This window comes from Tetrahymena thermophila (assembly GCF_000189635.1).
Source record: "Tetrahymena thermophila SB210 genomic scaffold scf_8254647, whole genome shotgun sequence".
Lineage (NCBI taxonomy): Eukaryota > Ciliophora > Oligohymenophorea > Hymenostomatida > Tetrahymenidae > Tetrahymena > Tetrahymena thermophila.
Window position 1 is genome coordinate 1 of NW_002476415.1, and position 20,044 is coordinate 20,044.

The following is a 20,044-nucleotide window of genomic DNA, read 5'->3' on the forward strand; positions in this document are numbered from 1 at the left end:
AATAATGTAAATAGCTAATATTATTCTATATTTACGATATAAAATTGCTAATTAGTTACTATTACAGAGAGTCATTTTACAAACAACACAAACAGTAATGGTCCTGGAGGTGTTATTCAAGCACTTGATAACATAGAGATAATAATATAAAATTCTATTTTTTAGCTTAATACTTGTAAGTTATAAAATGGTGGAGCTATTTACATGACTAATACTATTAAAAAAGGAGTTTTAAAAATAAATTAAACTTAATTAATAGAAAATAAATCAGATTATTCTTCAGGTGGTTCAATTTATCTTTAAAATAATAATTTGGTCATGTAAAATTCAATTTTAGCTTCAAATTAAGCATAAATTGGTGGAGGAATATATTATGGTCAGGTTATGCCAGATTTTTTAATTGATCTTCAAAAAGGCAATAAAAATAATAATACTTTCAAAGACAATCTAGCAAATATTTATGGATAGAATTTTGGTTCTACTTTAAGGAGTGTATTTGTTAATTTAGAAAACATAAAAATTCCTAAAAACAGTTTAAAGCTATATGAAAATAAAGTAATATTTATTAAAAAAATTAAAAGTGGAGATTCAATAAATTTTGAACAAATACAATTGCTTGATGAAGAAAATAATCCAATTAGATCTATAGATGTTAACTCAACTAATTTTTAATTATTAAGTAGTGATGTTTAATCTTTAGTACAACAAATAAGTGTTTCTGTTTAATGGAATTAAGAAAACAAATAAATACAATGCGATGGATAACTTTAAACAAAATAATTTATAAATGGAGGCTTTAACTTAAATGTTCAGATTTTTTATAAGCCTATTTCTGAATTGGTACTAAAAATAGTTAGCAATTCCTTTTCTTCACTAATAGATTCTAATGGAAATATTGTTGTAAATTAAGGTTAAATAGAATTAATATTGAATATAGAATTGGAGTAGTGTTCAATAGGATAAATATTTAAATAATATGGTAGTTCAATAGCATGTGAAACATGCCCTGATGGTAAATATTCTTTAAGTTTAAATGATCAAGAGTGTAGATAATGCCCTGATTCAGCTGTTTAATGTATAGGTTCTAATATTTAATTAAAAAACGGATATTGGAGAGAAGACGAAAATACTGACAATATTATCTACTGTAGTTTTAACCCTCAATCATGCTAACCATAAATTTCTACTTCTAAAGTAAATTTGAATCTTTATAAAATATTCAACTTAAAATATACAGTTTTTTTCATTCAAATTTTTAATTAAATTCTTTTATTAAATAAAGTTTTACTGTATTGAAGGACATAAAGGTCCTATATGTTATTAATGTGATACATATGGTGAAATTTGGGGAAGTAGATATTCTGAAATTTATAATAATGGAGAATGCTACAAATGTGAAGAAAATATTGAAAAAATCATACTTTATAATTTACTGCTTTATTTAATGATTTCTCTTTATATATTTTTAATTGTAAAAAGAATCATTATATAGCTAGAAGCTAAAATTAAAGGATATTATTTAAATAAATTAGAAATTATTTATTTAGGATCAACATGTAAGAAATAAATTATTCCATTTTAATAGTTTTTAAAAAAATTTATTTTTTAAAAAGTAAACTAATCTGATAGATCATAAATTATTTCGAAAATTCTCACCGATCATTTATAAATACTATCTTTAGTATGCTCTTTTACCACAAAAATGCCAGTTTTATTTACTGTTCCTATTTAGCTATCAGGAAATTCAGTTAGCTTGGCTAGTAAATCTATTGATTGCATTTTTTCTAAACACCCTAACCTACAACCTTTGTGGTTATTCGAATCGCTTTGGTCTTTTTCTTTACCAGTAGGAATACTTATTTTTTACTTTATAAAAGTAATTATTTTAAAACAATTAAAAATAGATTTATTTGTAAGATATTTATAAACTGCAGCTATTTTTATTTATTTTTACTTTTATCCTATGATAATAACTCTTGCTATTAGATCTATTAATTGTATAGCAATAGGAGATAAAAAATATTTAGATCTAGATTTTGGAATTGAATGCTATGATAAGCATTAGCATAAGCCCTACATATTTTTATTTACCATTCCTGTTATTTTTATATGGGGTTTTTTAATACCTTTCTTGCTATTCTATAAAATTTATGATACTAAATCAAAAAAAAAGTCATTTATTAAATAAATAAAATACTCTTTCTTATTTGCTGGCTATAAAGAACAATTCTATTACTGGGAGTTTTGGAAATTATCTTATAAAACAAGTTTGATTTTAATATCTGTTTTACTCAAGCAAGACATCTATTTAAAGGTAATATAAAATTTTTAATTTTGTTTTAAAATAAAAATTTAATAAAATTATTCAAATTTTTAGCTGTAAAATAAAGAAAGTTCTATTTTTACAAATTATCAATTTTAAGTTTTTATTTAAAATGTTACAAAAATATAAATAGATTGCAAATAATAATAATTTAAAATTAATTTTATTATTTAAAGTCCTTAAAATAAGCCATCAATAAATTATTTCTATTATTAAAAAAATAATAGGTTGCAGTTATGAATCTTTGTTTGATAATCTAATTTTTTTTATTATTTAAATCACAACCATATTTAAACAAATACTTTAATAGTTTATAGCAAATATCTACTTTATTATGTACAGTATCATTAAATTTTTGTATGATACAGATTGTAGGTGATTAAAATAACTTAAGATATTAAATCTTTTGGATATTTATGACTATGCTTCTTAACTTTGTTTTTATAGCTACTTTAATAATAGGAATATTAACACTAAAAATTCCTAATCAATAGTAGTAAAGAACATGTTTCTAAAATTTCATATTTTAACTTAAAACAAAATATCCTTAATTGCTTGATGTGTAAATATAAAATAATTAAAAGGTTAGTTCTTTGCTAAAGTTTAAAAAATTAAGACAAAAAATAAAATAATTGATGAAATTTTTAAAAGAAAATGACATATTATCCTTATAAAATCAGAAATTTAAATTAGATTTAAAAAATGATTAGGACTTTGTTTTTTCACAATCTTTATCAAAAACGCATTAAATACCCTAATATGAAATAAATGAAGAAACATTTTATGCTTTTTAAAATAATAACTCTATTAAAAGCATGAAAAGTAAATGGTCTTACTAAACAAGAAATTCCAAAAAAAACTAAATACGTAATTTTGTTTTCTAAATTAAAAAAAATATTTAAAAATTTTTAATTTTAAAAATAACCATAAAAGATAGAACGTTTGATAAACCAAGCTTAATAAATAATAATGGAATGGATAGTAATATTTAGGAAAATGAAAGTTTCAATTAAAATAATAAATATAATAGCCTCCATAAATTTTAAATACAGCTATCTCTAGATAAAAGTTGAATAATACAATTATACCTAAATTTGAATAAAGTCATGCATGATATTATATTTATATAAATTTTTTATTATAAATTTAAAAGCTTCAATAACTTTAAATATATATTACAATTATTATATTATTTCAGTATTTTTTATAATTTTATACAATTAATTTAAAGTATAAAATTCCAAGATAAAAATCTATTTTTTATTTAGATAAATAATTAATTAAACATGAAAGTATTTTAATATGCACCTAAACTAATAATTATGATAATAATCTCTTTGTAATAAAAAAAATTTAATTGAAATAAATACAGATAATGTAATATAAAAATTAATCTAAATAAATAATAATTTAAATAATATTTAAGAAATTGAAAACCCCTTATAAAGCAAATTTACTATATTCCTAAATTTTAGAAATAGCTTTTTTATAAATAAAAAATAAGGTGAATCATTCAATCTTATTGGTTCAATTTCCTTTAAATTTGAATAATCTATGATCTAAGGTGCTAATTATAAAGTCTAAAGGGGCAAAAATAATAAATAGATACTGTGCTTATTATATTAATTGCATATTTATTTTTATATAAGCACAAATAAATTTTAAGAATTATAAATATTTTGATGACATTCTATTTTTCATTTAATGCATCAAAATATATCAGAAAATAAATTTTAAAAATATACATAATCTTTAATTAAATTATGTATATTTCTAAATATTAATTAAATCATCGCTAATAAATAGCGATGACTATTTTTTAAATTGCAAAGTGTTATATTCAAATGATTAATTTTTATTCAAATTGATTAAATTATTGTTATTGTAACATAAGTTATTTCTTTAAAGCTTTTATATATTTCTTAAGCTATGACTTTATAATACAGAAATTCCTCTCTCTTAAAAAAACACCCACTATCAATATAACACAGAGCTGATTATTCAAATGATTAATTTTTATTCAAATTGATTAAATTATTGTTATTGTAACATGAGTTATTTCTTTAAAGCTTTTATATATTTCTTCAGATAAGACTTTATAAAGCAGAATTTCCCCTCTCTTAAAAAAACACCCACTATGAATATAATAAAACACAGAGTTGATTATTCAAATGATTAAATTATTGCTTTTATATAACATGAATTATTATGTAGATAAGTCTATTGAGATAAGCACATTATAAATTTGAATAAAATTAATTACCTTTTGAATGTAATTAATAACAAAGAAAAAAATTAAAACAACTGTAAAATTTAAAATGTCTGTAAAACTTAAAAGAATGAATTACAAAATAATTAGCATAATTTTTTTGTTCACAATTAAAATATGTTTTTGTAATATTTGTAAGCCAAATTAAATTTACTCTTTGATAGCTTAATCTTGCCTTTAGTGTTCAGATTAATGCAATACTTGCTTTAATACTAGCGAATAAGCATGCATTACTTGTGGTGATAGACTATTTAAGAGCTCTGATGATAGTTCTACTTGTGTACAAAAATGCTCAAAAAATGAATTTTTAAATGAAAATTTAGAATGTGTGAAATGCTAAATCTATGGATGTGTTCAATGCGATAGAAACTAAATATGTGATTAATGCGACTAAAACTTTAAGCTGGATAAAGCTAATAATTAATGCGTTTTAATGAATAATGTTTGCCCATTTTTAACAAACTTTATTTAGGGACCATTAAATCTCAAATAATGCAATAATCAATGTCCATAAAGCTTTTATTAAAACATGGAAGCATAAATTTGCGAAGAAACTGTAAAGTGCATTTAAATTCAAGAAAGCTAAAATCTTTCTTTCACTTAGAGGATTATATAAATATAACCATTTAATGAGGATCAGTACTTAGTTGTAGGAAATGCTTGTACTTTTGCTCTATTAGATAATAATTGGAAGGTAATTAATATACAAATCCTATAAAATATAACAAACTATGATTAAATATATACTTACAATGGAGATGAAGTAAGTAAAGAAAGTTTTGTTATTGGAAATTAAGGAGGATGTCTTGGAGGCAACAGATTATTAGTGATGAATTTTTAAACATTTGAAGTAGTATTTGAGAGTAAAACAAATTTTGATTATATTGTTAATTATATAGATTAAAAAAACTCAATTATTTTTCTACAATCATATAACTCTGATACTCTTTTAGTGTATGATGCTATTAACAAGAGATTAAGCTAATATAAGATTGGCTATTAAACAATTTTAATATTTTTTTAAACTCATATTAATAATACCACAACTTATTATATGTAAAGATAAGAGCTATCACTTTAAGTAAATTTCAAATATTATTACTAGCTATTCTCTGATAAATATTTCTTGAGTAGGAAATATATATTTATTTGAACAATAAAAATTATTTTTATAAAATTTAAAAAAATAAATAAAAAATGCTAGAAACAATTTTCTAACATAATAATTGAAAAAAATATAAGTAAACAATAAAATCTTTAATTAAAAACTTTTTATTTTTTTTATTTATTCAGGTTCGAAACCTTTAGGTTACCTTTTTTTATTTTTTTAGTTTTTTTTTAATTTATAAATTAATATTTATTATATTTATAACCTACCTACTTGAGAAATAATTATTCAAAAATAGCAATAAAATAAATTCATATTTCTTTAATCAAATTTTTAAAAAGATAGGAGTTTTGGATGAATAAAGATAGTTAACATTACAAAGTATTAATTAATTGAACTTAGATAATTATTAAATTGTAGATTTTAAATAATACAATGATTTCTTTATTTTGACTTCTAATACCTTTTATTCCGATTATTAAGTTATAAAAATTGATATTAAATAAGATTTAATAGCTTTAGTTTAAGTTATATAGCAATTTAGATTTAAAGAAAATTAATTTTCATAAATTTTACCAATTTATTATTCGAATATTCTCAATTGTATTGTTGTACAAAATAGTGATAGTTTTCATTTAGAAATGCTCCTTCTAAGCTAATAGTCTGATGAAATAATTTCAACAATAAATTTAACTTAATCATAAATAAATTAATTTCAAATTATTGAAGATACTCTAACAAACTCAACTATGGCTTTTATATTTTCTGATAATTTCTATATAATGAATCTAACAAGTTATTTAATTTCTTATAATTAAGGTTAAGCTTAAAATTATGTAAATTATTTCAAACCTTTAGATTAATCTTTTATATCTAAAATATCCAAGATTACTAATTTAATAATTAATATGGATAAAAAAGTAATGGATATCTTCGTTACTCAAATTCTTTCAGAATTTAATTCAAATTAACAATAAGTTAGATTAAGATATAATCTGACAGATTATACATTTAAGATTTAATACTTAAATCCTTATTAATTTGGTACTTTTTATTATGATGATTATTCACTTTCAAATTAAAATTAATTCCCTGATACTCATTTTGATAAAAGTAATGGGAATTAATTTTTTATTTATGATAGTCATCAATCATTTGTAAATTGTACAATAGGGTATTTAGCAATATAAGAACCTATATATAACTTTTAAAAAACTCCTGCAATTAATACTAAAAGTTTTTATTTTAAATAAAATGCTGACACTTCTGATTAAACTTATAGTTTTATCAGTTAAATAAGTAGCTAATATATTTTAATTTAATAATCTACAGATTAGATGGTTTATGACTTTATAATTGATGTTGAATAAGGAAAGTAGATAATATCATATAATTATAGTTATAATTATTAATAGACAAATTTTGTTTATTTTTAGAATAAAAATTTTTTATTTATTTAAAACATTCCATAAATCTTTAATCTTAATAATTCATAAGAGCTAATTAGTAGAGATTAAACTCAATTTTTCTCTCTCTCAAGTTATATAATAATCAATGAAGACTATCTAGTTTATTAATCTTTAAACAATCAAAAGTAATTAATATTATACTTATTAGATTTAACTACTTTCACATCTACCTAAATATTTAATTTTCATAGTAATCGCATTTCTAAATTTTGGACTGTTGGTGTCAATTAAATATACCCTGTTATATTTGATAATGATATTATTTACTTTTGTAATACTTATTAATTGCCTATTTGCTAGCCTTTTTCTTTGAGAGCATAAAATTTTATAAAGGAAGCAACTTAACTTTAAATTTTTCCAATAAGAAACCCTACCTTTATTTATCAAAAAACAAAAGAAATTTTTTTATTTTATAATGGAATTATATTAATATGTTCATAAGATTTGTAAATTCAGACAAAACTAAATCTAGGATTTTAATTTCCTTCTAATTAAATATAAATATAATAAAATACTTTTTAAACTGAGAGATATGTATTTTATTATGATTCAACCAATTTTTATAAATTTGATATGGAGTTGAAAAAATTCTAAGTTTTAGAAGCTGAGTCATTTAAAATTTCTAATCATCAACAAGATATTGATTTTTACAAGTTAAATAGCACTTTTTATGTAAAATAATCAGAAAAAATAATTGATACTGAAAATATGATTATTTTAAACACAATATAAGAGGATAAAAGTAATTTTATTGGTTAAATTTATACTGATGATAAGTAATTACACATATTCTAATCAGTAAATGGAGTTTATTGGTATAAAAACTTACTCAATATGCCTTTTTAAGTATTAAATTTCACTTAAAGTTAAGTTCTTTAAGATCTTTATTTTGAAAAAGGATAAAATTTAATAGCCTTTTTTGACAGCAGTTGCTAATGCGTTTAGACTTATGATATTATAAAAAGCATCAAATTGGTCAGCTAAGTAAATTTTAATGTTAAGTTTGATTTAAAAATCAAGTTAGTTGATTGGAATAATCATAGTTTTATATATGTGAGTGGTTCAACTATTTATTATTATTATCAAAATAATAATAATAATATTATTATAAATGAATAAATTGGTTTACTAGACTCAAATATCATTGAATACTAATATTGTTTTGAACAGTAGATTGTTGTTGCCATGACTTAGTAATAAAATCTATATATAATTAAAGTAATTTTAACTTTAAGAATTTATTATTTTATTATTTAAAATTTGAATTAAATTATTTAGATTTAAGAAAAAGCTTCATTAAAAGTAGAAACACAATTTTTCGATGTAAATGATGAGATTGTTTTATATCTTAAATTTTTTTTGAAATGTAGTGAAAACATATTAATAATATATTCTCCTATTGTTTAAATTATTAATTTACTTACTGCAAAAGATTAAGAACTATTTTTATAGGTAATTAAAAAATAATTAATTTTTTAAATTTTATTTAAAATTTATTTTTTTATTAAATGAAATCTTAGTTTAATTAGCTATAATACCCAAACTATGCATAAAATATACCAATTGTTAATGTAAAAGAGTAGCTAATCATATGTCTATTTGACATGGAAACAAACTATTTTTAAAGAAATGACCTTTATGGATTCTTAGGATATTTTGATTATAGAGAAAATAATACAGATTCCTATTATGATTTATAGTAAAACACTTTGATACTAGTGACTGGAGTTACAAAAAAATTAACAATTATGACTATTCCAGGTGATTAAAATTTATTCACTTATTACACAGTCAACTCATTTTTACAAGAAGCAACATACTACTTTGAAGATAAAACAAGTATAATATTAATTGATACTACTCCTGTTATATACTTATGCAACTATGTAACAAGAAATATAACAACATTTAATACAATTATTAAAGATACATATGGTATTTAGATGGATTAAAATAAAAATATTATTTTCTTATATTCATATTAATTTATTTCTGCTTTGAAGTTTCCAGAAATGTAATTGATTGAGATGTTTTCATTACAATAATATAATCAAGCAAATATCTTAGCTATTTACATAAACTAGCTTATTTAAGTGCTAATAGTTTAAACAAATACAGTTTTTATAGCTTTTGATCTTACAGAAGTACTTTACTAATCAGAAATAAACTTATTATAGTATTAAAATGTTTAAAGTGTTTATCTAAATGAAGAATATTAAGTTTATTATAGTATTTCGAATCTCTCACTCAATTTATTTTATAATGCTAAGCTTGTTGACTCATTGCTATTCGAAATCTCCCAATAGAATATTTATCCATATTTAACTGAGCCTATATTGATATCAGAAAATCAATTCATATATATTACATTTAATTAATTAAATATAATTTAAGTAAACCTCTAATAGAATTCTTTAGAGTTTGTATCTATAATTTAATTATAAAGTACACCTGATAACTTCTTTTATGATTCAAGCTCAAATTAAATATTTTTACTGTACAAGTCAAACTTTTAGTTAAATAGTTTAAATACCAAAATACTTAGTTCAGGTGAAATATTATTAACTAATTTTTAATAAGGTGATATATCGAATGCATTCATCTGCAGTAATTATATTATCCTTCCAAGTAAAAACTAAATATAAATATACAATATTAAATCTAACTAGATAGAGAGTATTACTTTACCTAATGAAGGTAAAATAAAATTATCTTTTAAATTATAGATAAAGTAAATTAATTCACAAGAAAATAATTGGTGGAAAATTCCTTTTGAAGATAATAAAAGATTTAATACATATGATCGGGTTAATGAGGAAAATATAACAAAAGATATTTTTATATTACAAAAGTAAGATAATTAAAATACAATATTAATTTTAGATTTGCTTAAGAAAGAGTTCACTTATTAAAAAAATATATTTAATTAGTAAATTATGAATGTTGTAAATGATCCTATTAAATAACTCATTTATACTGTTAGTAACGAGGCAACTACTAATATATTTAGCTATACTTTAGATTTTATTACTACAATTAAAAATCCTTGCTTGAAGTAAGCAATTATATCCTTCGATTAAAACTTTGTATATTCTATTTGCCCAAATGATATAATTGTGTACAATGGAATAAGCTTTGAACAATAATTTCCTACATTAAATACAGGAATTATAGAAGCAAATAATTTAATAAATATGAATTATAATAACTATTTTATTATTATTTAAAAAAATAAATTATCCATCATATAACTGTAATATAACAGCACATATTCAAATATTTATGAGTATTAAATGAAAAACGTATTTTTATAAAGCTTTTAGCTAATCATAGATTATAGCAATCAAAGATATTCATCTCTGTTGGTTTCTAATTACTAAAATATAAGTTAAATTGTATTACCCTTATCTACAAATAAATTATGCTCAGTTTAAATTTAACAACAGAATAGAAAATCTGAAAATATTTATTCAAAAACTGTTATTAATGAGATAACTTAATCTATTTAATCCACTTAATAAATACTTTCAATAATAGAAATAGAATATCAAGATGGATAATCTATTGAATAAATTGACATTAATCTTAAAGATTAAAATAGAGATGAAACACACAAATTAAGCTTAAGTTTATTTTCTAAATATGAAAATTAAATCAGTTGGATAAACAATATTCAATTTTCTAATCAATTTTTTAATTTATTTTTAAAATAAATGTCTCTATTAATAGAAACTGAAATAAATTTAAATTTAAATGGAATGATGGAAAATTTTTAAATGCTGAATATTTCTTTAAATTTAAATAAATCACTAAATTTACAAAATTTTAAAAAGGTTTATTTATAATAAGTGTTCATTAAATTAATAAATTTTAGCTAAATTTAAATTTCTAACTGTGAATTAGTTATCATAGATTAATTAATCTTGTAAAATATAGAAAGGCACGAAGGTTTTATATTTGTTTTAAATAATAATACTAATGTTTTAATTAACAATGTTTATCTTTCTAATTCAAACTCAAGTAATATTTTTTAGATTGGTTAAAGCCAAAGGGTAAATATTTCAAATGTTAATATTACAAATTGCTAATATTTATACAATGTCTTTGAACTTTAGCAAATAAATAATCTTAAAATTATGAATACCTCAATAGTTTAAATCTATTTTTCTGCAATTTATTTTATATAAAGCACAATTATATCAACTATTTAAAAGATTTAACTCTAATACTCAACAAATAATAGAATAATTGAAATAAAAGAATAAGATATTAATTAAGTTTAATATTTAAGTGATTCTGCTATTTTAAAGGATATTGAGATATTTGATTGTGTTGACATAATATTTTCTTTTAAAATGAACAACCTTTAAGTTTCTCAAATAAGTATTGATCTTCTTTAAGTTTCATAAACTGTTTTCACCATTCAGGCTAATTAAATTAATATTACTAATTTTAATATTTAGAATATAAAGTATTTGTTTTCGAAATTAGATATTAGTTTAATAAATATAATAAGTTTTAATACCTCACAAATAGAAAATATCAATTAAAATAACAATTAAATTTAGTTCCTTTCTATGAATCAATAAAACAGTGAAGGATATGCTCTTATTTCTAAAGCAAAATTTATGAATTCTTCTATTCTTAATAATAATCCCTTAATCCTTTTTAATTAATTGTCTAATGTCGAGTTAAATAATGTATTAATAAAAGATTTAGCTAATATAAATGGCTAACATACTTCTATAGTTATGATATAAGATTGTAAATTAGTTACTATTTCTGAGAGTCATTTTACAAACAACACAAATAGTAATGGTCCAGGAGGAGTTATTTGTGCATTTGATAACAAATAGATAATTATATAAAACTCAATTTTTTGGAGAAATACTTGTAAGCTATAAAATGGAGGAGCAATTTATATGATTAATACTATTAGACAAGGAGTTTTAAAAATAAACTAAACTCAGCTAATAGAAAATAAATCATATTATTCTTTAGGAGGTTCAATTTATCTCTAAAATAATAATTTGATCATGTAAAATTCAGTTATAGCTTCAAATTAAGCATAAATTGGTGGAGGGATATATTATGCTCTAGTTATGCCAGATTTTTTAATTGATCTGTAATAAGGTAATAAAAATAATAATACTTTTAAAGATAATCTAGCATTTATTTATGGATAGAATTTTGGTTCTTCTTTAAGGAAAATATTTATTAATTTAGAAAACATAAAAATTCCTAAAAATAGTTTAAAGTTATACGAAAATACAGTTATATTTATAAAAAAATTTAAAAGTGGAGATTAAATAAATTTTGAACAAATATAATTGCTTGACGAAGAAAATAATCCAATAAAATCTATAGATGTTAACTCAACTGATTTTTATTTATTAAATAGTGATGTTTAAATGTTATTGCAATAAATAAGTGTTTCTGTATAATGGAATTAAGAAAATAAAGAAATACAATGCATTGGATAACTTTAAACAAAATAATTTATAAATGGGGGCTTTAACTTAGATGTTCAGATTTTTTACAAACCTATTTCTGAATTGGTATTAAAAATCTAGAGCAATTCCTTTCCTTCACTAATAGATTCTAATGGAAATATTGTTGTAAATTAAGGTTAAATAGAATTAATATTGAATATAGAATTGGAGTAGTGTTCAATAGGATAAATATTTAAATAATATGGTAGTTCAATAGCATGTGAAACATGCCCTGATGGTAAATATTCTTTAAGTTTAAATGATCAAGAGTGTAGAGAATGCCCTGATTCAGCTGTTTAATGCATAAGTTCTAATATCTAATTAAAAAACGGATATTGGAGAGAAAACGAAAATACTGACAATATTATCTACTGCAGTTTTAACCCTCAATCATGCTAACCATAGCTTTCTTCTTCTAAAGTAATTTTGGATCTTTTAAAATATTCAGTTTAAAATATATTATTATTTTTTCTTCAAATTTACTACCCAACTTAATTATTTAAGTTAAAAATGTATTAAATAAAGTTTTACTGTATTGAAGGACATAAAGGTCCTCTATGCTATTAGTGTGATACATATGGTGATATATGGGGAAGTAAATATTCTGAAATTTATAATCACGGAGAATGCTATAAATGCGAAGAAAATATTGATAAAATTGTACTTTATAATTTACTAATATACTTAATGATTTCTCTTTACATTATTATAATCCTAAGAAGAATTATAATGCAGCTAGAAGCTAAAATTAAAGGATATTATTTAAATAAACTAGAAATTATTTATTTAGGATCAACATGTAAGAAATTATTCCATTTTAGTAGTATTTAATAAATTTAAAATATAAAAAGTAAGTTAATCTGATAGGTCATAAATTATTTCGAAAATTCTCACCGATCATTTATAAATACTATCATTAGTATGCTCATTTACTACAAAAATGCCTGTTTTTTTTACTGTTCCTATTTAACTATCAGGAAATTCAGTTAGCTTGGCTAGTAAAAGTATTGATTGTGTTTTTTCTAAATACCCAAATTTACAACCATTGTGGCTATTCTAGTTTCTTTGGTCTTTTACTTTACCAGCAGGAATACTTATTTTTTACTTGCTTTAAGGAATTATCTTAAAGCGATTTCAAATAGATTTATTTATCAGGTATTTATAAACTGCAGCTATTTTTATTTATTTTTACTTTTACCCTATGATAATAACTCTTGCTATTAGATCTATTAATTGTATAACAATAGGAGATAAAAAATATTTAGATCTAGATTTTGGAATTGAATGTTATGATAAAAATTAGCATAAGCCGTACCTATTTTTATTTACCATTCCTGTTATTTTTATATGGGGTTTTTTAATACCTTTATTACTATTCTACAAAATTTACAATGCTAAATCGAAAAAAAAGTCAATGATTAAATAAATAAAATATTCTTTCTTATTTGCTGGTTATAAAAGACAATACTATTACTGGGAATTTTGGAAATTGTCTTATAAAACAGGTTTGATTTTAATATCTGTTTTATTTAAGCAAAACATCTAATTAAAGGTAATATAAAATTTTTAATTTTGTTTTAAAATAAAAATTTAATAAAATTATTCAAATTTTTAGATATTTAGTAAAGAAAAATATTTTTTAATTAAATATCAATTTTTAGCAAGTTTATTTAAAATATTAAAAATATAAATAAAAATTTATTTATTTTTTAATTTCCTTTTAATAATTCATGCACAAATTCTAATTAATCTTACCTTAAAAATATAATAGGTTGCTATTACGAATCTTTGTTTGATGATCAAATTTTTTTTATTATTTAAATCAAAGCCATATTTAAACAAGTATTTTAATAGTTTATAGCAAGTATCTACTCTAATATGTACAGTATCAATAAATTTTTGTATGATACAGATTGTAGGCGATTAAAATAACTTATTATATTAAACATTTTGGATAGCTATGACTATGCTTCTTAACTTTGTTTTTATAGCTACTTTAATAATAGGATTGTTAAGACTAAAAATTTCAAATCAATAGTAGGAAAGAACATGTTTCTAAAATTTCATATTTTAACTTAAAACAAAATATCCTTAATTGCTTGATGTGTAAATATAAAATAATTAAAAGGTAAGTTCTTTGCTCAAGTTTAAAAAAGTAAGGCAAAAAATAAAATAATTCATGAAATCATTTTAAAAAAATGATATATTATTCTCATAGCATTTGAAATTATAATTAGATTTAAAAAATAATTAGGACTCTGTTTTTTCACCTTCTTCACCCTAAGCGCATTTAATAATTTCACCTAAAATGAATGATGAAAAATTATAAACTTTATAAAAAAATAAATCTTTTAAAAGAATGAAAAACAAATGGTCCTACTACACAAGAAATTCTAAATAAAACTCAATATGTAATTTAATTTTCTTTCTTAAGAAAAGATAAAATTATTATTTTAATTTTAAAAATAGCCATAAAAGATAGAACATTCGATAAGCAAAACTTATTTAATAGCAATACAAGGGATAGTATTATTTAAGAAACTGAAAGTTCCATATAAAATAATCAATATAATAGTAGCCATAAATTTTAAATACAGCTCTCTCTAGATAAAAGTTGAATATTAAAATATTTAAATAAAGTCTTGATATATTTATTTACATAAATTGTTGATTATAAATTTTAAAACTTCAATAATTTTTAAAATATATTTCATTTGTCATATTAATTAAATATTTATTTTAATATGAAAACAATTAATTTTAAATAATATAATTATAAAATCTTATTTTCCTTTTTTTGATTTTTAATAATCTCATAATTTTAGGTCAAAAATTTTTTCTTCAAATTTTTAATAAAATATTCATTTTTTGAAAATTAGTATACATAATTTTATAAATTATATTTAAAATATTTTAAATCAAATTAAATAAAGTTTTACTGTATTAAAGGACATAGTCCTCCATACTATTAGTGTGATACATATGGTGAAATTTGGGGAAATAGATATTCTGAAATTAATAATCATCAATAATGTTATAAATACGAAGAAAATATTGAGAAAATTCTACTTTATAATTCACTTTTATACTTAATGATTTCTTGAAAAGGTCTTCCACTATTTATTAAAAACCAAAAAAAGAATTGTAAAAGATAAATTATAAAGTGACTAATTTTTTCAGCAAAGTTTTGATAGCATTTTTAAAGATTCCAGTTTCGCAAGCTTGCTATCAAGCTAGCTACTTATCATCTTTCTAATTTTTATAAAAGGTTTATTGTTTTAAACCACCTTGATAGTGTTGATAAAAATGCCAACCAAAACCTTTGTTAAAGTATGTATATACTTAAACTCTTTATAATTTTCATTCGTAGCTATAACTGTGATACTATTTTGAATCTAAAAATATATTATAATACCATAAAGCATAAATCTAGGATTAATTTGATTTGATCTATCAATAGATTGTTCTCCTAATTTCAAATACATATCATTTCCTTCGCATCATAATGAAAGATCACTCTTACCAATTGCAATTATACGAATGTATTAATTATATCTGTATCTCTGAATTAACATATCAAATTTAATTAAAAATTTTTTAATACATTGTTTGATTAGTTATCTATTTATTTACTTTATTTTCCATTTTCATCCCTTTTTATCTCTTCTTAATTTTTGTTTTAAATATGCATTAAGGTCCTTTATACTTATCCTCTACTGTATGGAATTAGGCTTTGATTAACAAAACTCAATCAATAATTTTGATTAATTTAAGTCCCCCACCTTTATTAAAATATCAATGATCTAAACTTGAAATTGGAATTTATTTACATTTCAAATTTTTAATTTTATTTTTATTCATTTTGCATTTAAGTTAAAAACGCTTCCATTTATAGATGTTAAGTATTTTCATGGATTAATTTGATTCTTTTTTTTAGATTTGATTCTACTTTTCAAAACTAATAAAAAATGTTCTATTTAAAAATTTAAAATAAATTTTAAAATAAATGGAGTAGAGGGGGTGAAAATCTTATCTGATATGAATGGATCATAGAATAGTGAAATTAAACTTTTATATATTTCTTCAGCAAAGACTTTATAAAACAGAATTCCCCCTCTCTTAAAAAAACACCTTCTATAAATATAATAAAACACAGACGTTGATTATTCAAATGATTAATTTTTATTGAAATTGATTAAATTATTGCTATTGTAACATGAATTATTTCTTTTAAGCTTTTATATGTTTCTTCAGCCAAGACTTTATAAAGCAGAATTTCCCCTCTCTTAAAAAAACACCCACTATGAATATAATAAAACACAGAGTTGATTATTCAAATGATTAATTTTTATTCAAATTGATTAAATTATTGCTATTGTATTACATGAATTATTATGTAGATAAGTCTATTGAGATAATCACATTATAAATTTGAATAAAATTAATTACCTTTTGAATGTAATTAAGTAATTAATAATAAAGAAAAAAAAATTAAAACAACTGTAAAATTAAAAATATCTGTAAAACTTAAAAGAATGAATTACAAAATAATTAGCATAATTTTTTTGTGCGCAATTAAAATATGCTTTTGTAGTATCTGTAAGCCAAATTAAATTTACTCTTTGATAGCTTAATCTTGCCTACAGTGTTCAGATTCATGCAATACTTGCTTTAATACTAACGAATCAGCATGCATTACTTGTGGTGATAGACTATTTAAGAGCTCTGATGATAGTTCTACTTGTGTACAAAAATGTTCAAAAAATGAATTTTTAAATGAAAATTTTGAATGTGTGAAATGCTAAATCTATGGATGTGTTAAATGTAATACAAACTAAATATGTGATTAATGCGACTAAAACTTTAAGCTGGATAAAGCTAATAATTAATGCATTTTAACGAATAATGTTTGCCCTTTTTAAACAAACTTTATTTAGGGACCATCGAACCTCAAATAATGCAATAATCAATGTTCATAAAGCTTTTATTAAAATATGGAAGCACAAATTTGCGAAGAAACTGTAAAGTGCATTTAAATTCAAGAAAGCTAAAATCTTTCTTTCACTTAGAGGGTTATATAAGTATAACCAATTAATGAGGATGAATATGTAATTGTAGGAAATGCTTGTACTTTTGCTCTAGTAGATAATAACTGGAAGGTAATTAATATATAAATCCTTTAAAATATAGCAGACTATGATTAATTATATACTTAAAATGGAAATGAATTTACTTAAGAAAGTTTTGTTGTTGGAAATTAAGGAGGATGTATTGCAGGCAGCAGATTATTAGTGATGAATTTGTAGACATTTGAAGTAGTATTTGAGAGTAAAACAAATTTTGATTATTTTGTTAATTATGTAGATTAAAAAAACTAAATTATTTTTCTAAAATCCTACTAATCTGATACTCTTTTAGTGTATGATATCATTAACAAGATATTAAGCTAATATCAAATAGGCTATTTAAAAATTTCTATATTTTTTTAAACTCATGTTAATAATATCACAACTTATTATGTGTAAAGAGAAGATTCTTCACTTTAAGTAAATTTAAAATATTATTTATTGCTAGCTATTCTCTGATAAAAATTTCTTGAGTAGGTAGTTATATTTAATAGAACAATAAATATTATTTAAACAAAATTAAAAACAAATAATTAAAAAAGGCTTTAAACAATTTTCTAACATAATAATAGAAAAAATAAGTAAAAAATAAAATCTATGATTTTAAATTTTTTAATTTTTTTGTTTATTCAGGTTTGAAACCTATTTAGATTACCTTTTTTTATTTTTTTTAATTTATAAAATAGTATTTATTATATATATATAACCTACTATAGAAATAATTATTCAAGAATAGCAATGTAATAAATTCATATTACTTAATTAATTTTTTTTTAAAAGATAGGAGTTTTGGATGATAAAAGAAAGTTAACATTACAAAATATAAACTAATTGAACTTAAATGGTTATAAATTTGTAGAAATAAAATAATACAATGATTTCTTTATTTTGATTTCTACTAAAAACGATTGTGAAGTTATAAAAATCGATATTAAATCAGATTTAATAGCTTTAGTTTAAGTTATAAAAAAATTTCAATGTGAAACTTTCATTGAACCAATAAATATACCATTTTATTATTCGAATATTCTTAATTGTATTGTTGTACAAAATAGTCACAGTTTTCATTTAGAAATGCACCTTCTAAGCTAATAGTCTGATGAAATAATTTCAACAATAAATTTAACTTAATCATAAATAAATTAATATTAAATTATTGAAGATATTACATCAAACTCAACTATGGCTTTTATATTTTCTGACAATTTCTAAATAATGAATCTAACAAGTTATTTAATTTATTATAATTAAGGTTAAGCTTAAAGTTATGTAAATTATTTCAAACCGTTAGATTAATCTTTTATAACTAAAATATCAAAGATTACTAATTTAATAATTAATATGGATAAAAAAATAATGGATGTCTTCGTTACTCAAATTATTTCTCAGTAAAATTCTTATTAATAATAAATTAGATTAAGATATAATCTGACAGATTATACTTTAAAGATTTAATACTTAAATCCTTATTAATTTGGTAATTTTTAATATAAAAGTAATTCAGTTTTCACAAAAAATTAATTACCTGATATACTTTTTGATAAAAGTAATGAGAATAAATTTTTTATTTATGATAGTCATCAATCATTTGTAAATTTTACAATAGGGTATTTAGCAATATAAGAATCTGTATATAACTTTTAAAAAACTCCTGCGATTAATACTAAAAGTCTTTATTTTTAATAAAATGATGGCACTATTCCTTAAACTGACAACTTTGTTAGTTAAATAAGTAACTAATATATTTTAATTTAATAATTTATACATTACAAAATGTATGGTTTTATAATTGATCTTGATTAAGGAAAGTAGATAATATCTTATAATAAAAGTATTTATTTTTATAAATAGACAGATTTTGTTTATCTTTAAAATTAAAATCTTTTATTTATTTCTAACATTCCATAAATTTTTAATCTTAGTAATTCATAAGAGTTAATTAGCAGTGATTAAACTCAATTTTTCTCTCTCGAAAGTTATATAATAATCAATGAAGACTAGCTGCTTTATTAATCTTCAAATGATTAATATGAATTAATATTATACTTATTAGATTTAACTACTCTCACATCTAACTAAATCTATAATTTTAATGATAATTATTTGGTTTGGTTTTGGACTATTTATGCCGATGAAATATATCCTATTATATTTGATGATGATATTATCTACTTTTGTGATATTTATTAATAGGCTATTTGCTAACCTTTTTCTTTGAGAGCATAAAATTTTATAATGGAACCTACTTAACTTGAAA

At 20.7% G+C, this 20,044-nt stretch overlaps 7 protein-coding genes across 7 annotated transcripts in view; 5 read left to right on the forward strand and 2 right to left on the reverse strand. All coding sequences in view use genetic code 6, as the record gives it.

Annotated features, from left to right (window-relative positions):
- Positions 1-204: 204 nt before the first annotated feature.
- TTHERM_01322640 (transmembrane protein) lies at positions 205-1,626 on the forward strand (the record flags this gene model as incomplete). The annotated part of the gene is made up of 3 exons (XM_001016105.3): positions 205-1,194; positions 1,283-1,352; positions 1,586-1,626. 3 exons carry the CDS (start codon positions 205-207, stop codon positions 1,624-1,626), a joined length of 1,101 nt encoding a protein of 366 aa, XP_001016105.2.
- A 33-nt stretch (positions 1,627-1,659) lies between these two features.
- Positions 1,660-2,094, reverse strand: TTHERM_001322644 (hypothetical protein; the record flags this gene model as incomplete). The annotated part of the gene is made up of 2 exons (XM_012797648.1): positions 1,660-1,855; positions 1,955-2,094. 2 exons carry the CDS (start codon positions 2,092-2,094, stop codon positions 1,660-1,662), a joined length of 336 nt encoding a protein of 111 aa, XP_012653102.1.
- A 2,547-nt stretch (positions 2,095-4,641) lies between these two features.
- On the forward strand, positions 4,642-5,722 carry TTHERM_01322650 (zinc finger protein; the record flags this gene model as incomplete). Its single annotated transcript, XM_001016106.2, has 2 exons — positions 4,642-5,455; positions 5,655-5,722. 2 exons carry the CDS (start codon positions 4,642-4,644, stop codon positions 5,720-5,722), a joined length of 882 nt encoding a protein of 293 aa, XP_001016106.2.
- Positions 5,723-7,742: 2,020 nt separating this feature from the next.
- On the forward strand, positions 7,743-15,279 carry TTHERM_001322655 (transmembrane protein, putative; the record flags this gene model as incomplete). Its single annotated transcript, XM_012797649.1, has 11 exons — positions 7,743-8,387; positions 8,448-8,621; positions 8,690-9,055; positions 9,896-10,224; positions 11,413-11,552; positions 11,706-13,081; positions 13,187-13,460; positions 13,513-14,213; positions 14,574-14,816; positions 14,880-15,072; positions 15,131-15,279. 11 exons carry the CDS (start codon positions 7,743-7,745, stop codon positions 15,277-15,279), a joined length of 4,590 nt encoding a protein of 1,529 aa, XP_012653103.1.
- A 312-nt stretch (positions 15,280-15,591) lies between these two features.
- TTHERM_001322661 (hypothetical protein) lies at positions 15,592-15,765 on the forward strand. The gene has a single exon (XM_012797650.1). It carries the CDS (start codon positions 15,644-15,646, stop codon positions 15,755-15,757), a length of 114 nt encoding a protein of 37 aa, XP_012653104.1. The 5' UTR covers positions 15,592-15,643; the 3' UTR covers positions 15,758-15,765.
- Positions 15,766-15,837: 72 nt separating this feature from the next.
- Positions 15,838-16,146, reverse strand: TTHERM_01322680 (transmembrane protein, putative; the record flags this gene model as incomplete). The annotated part of the gene is made up of 1 exon (XM_001016109.1): positions 15,838-16,146. The coding sequence occupies one exon, from the start codon at positions 16,144-16,146 to the stop codon at positions 15,838-15,840; it is 309 nt and encodes a 102-aa protein (XP_001016109.1).
- A 1,050-nt stretch (positions 16,147-17,196) lies between these two features.
- Positions 17,197-20,044, forward strand: part of TTHERM_001322690 (hypothetical protein) — a gene marked incomplete at both ends in the record, with an annotated part of 3,015 nt that continues 167 nt past the window's right edge. Inside the window, 8 exons of the mRNA XM_012797651.1 lie at positions 17,197-17,989; positions 18,122-18,207; positions 18,360-18,368; positions 18,568-18,747; positions 19,040-19,056; positions 19,203-19,264; positions 19,394-19,519; positions 19,841-20,044. The exon at positions 19,841-20,044 is cut by the window's right edge and continues 167 nt beyond it. Of these exons, the coding sequence (XP_012653105.1) occupies positions 17,197-17,989; positions 18,122-18,207; positions 18,360-18,368; positions 18,568-18,747; positions 19,040-19,056; positions 19,203-19,264; positions 19,394-19,519; positions 19,841-20,044 (1,477 nt within the window). The remainder of the gene's footprint in view (positions 17,990-18,121; positions 18,208-18,359; positions 18,369-18,567; positions 18,748-19,039; positions 19,057-19,202; positions 19,265-19,393; positions 19,520-19,840) is intronic.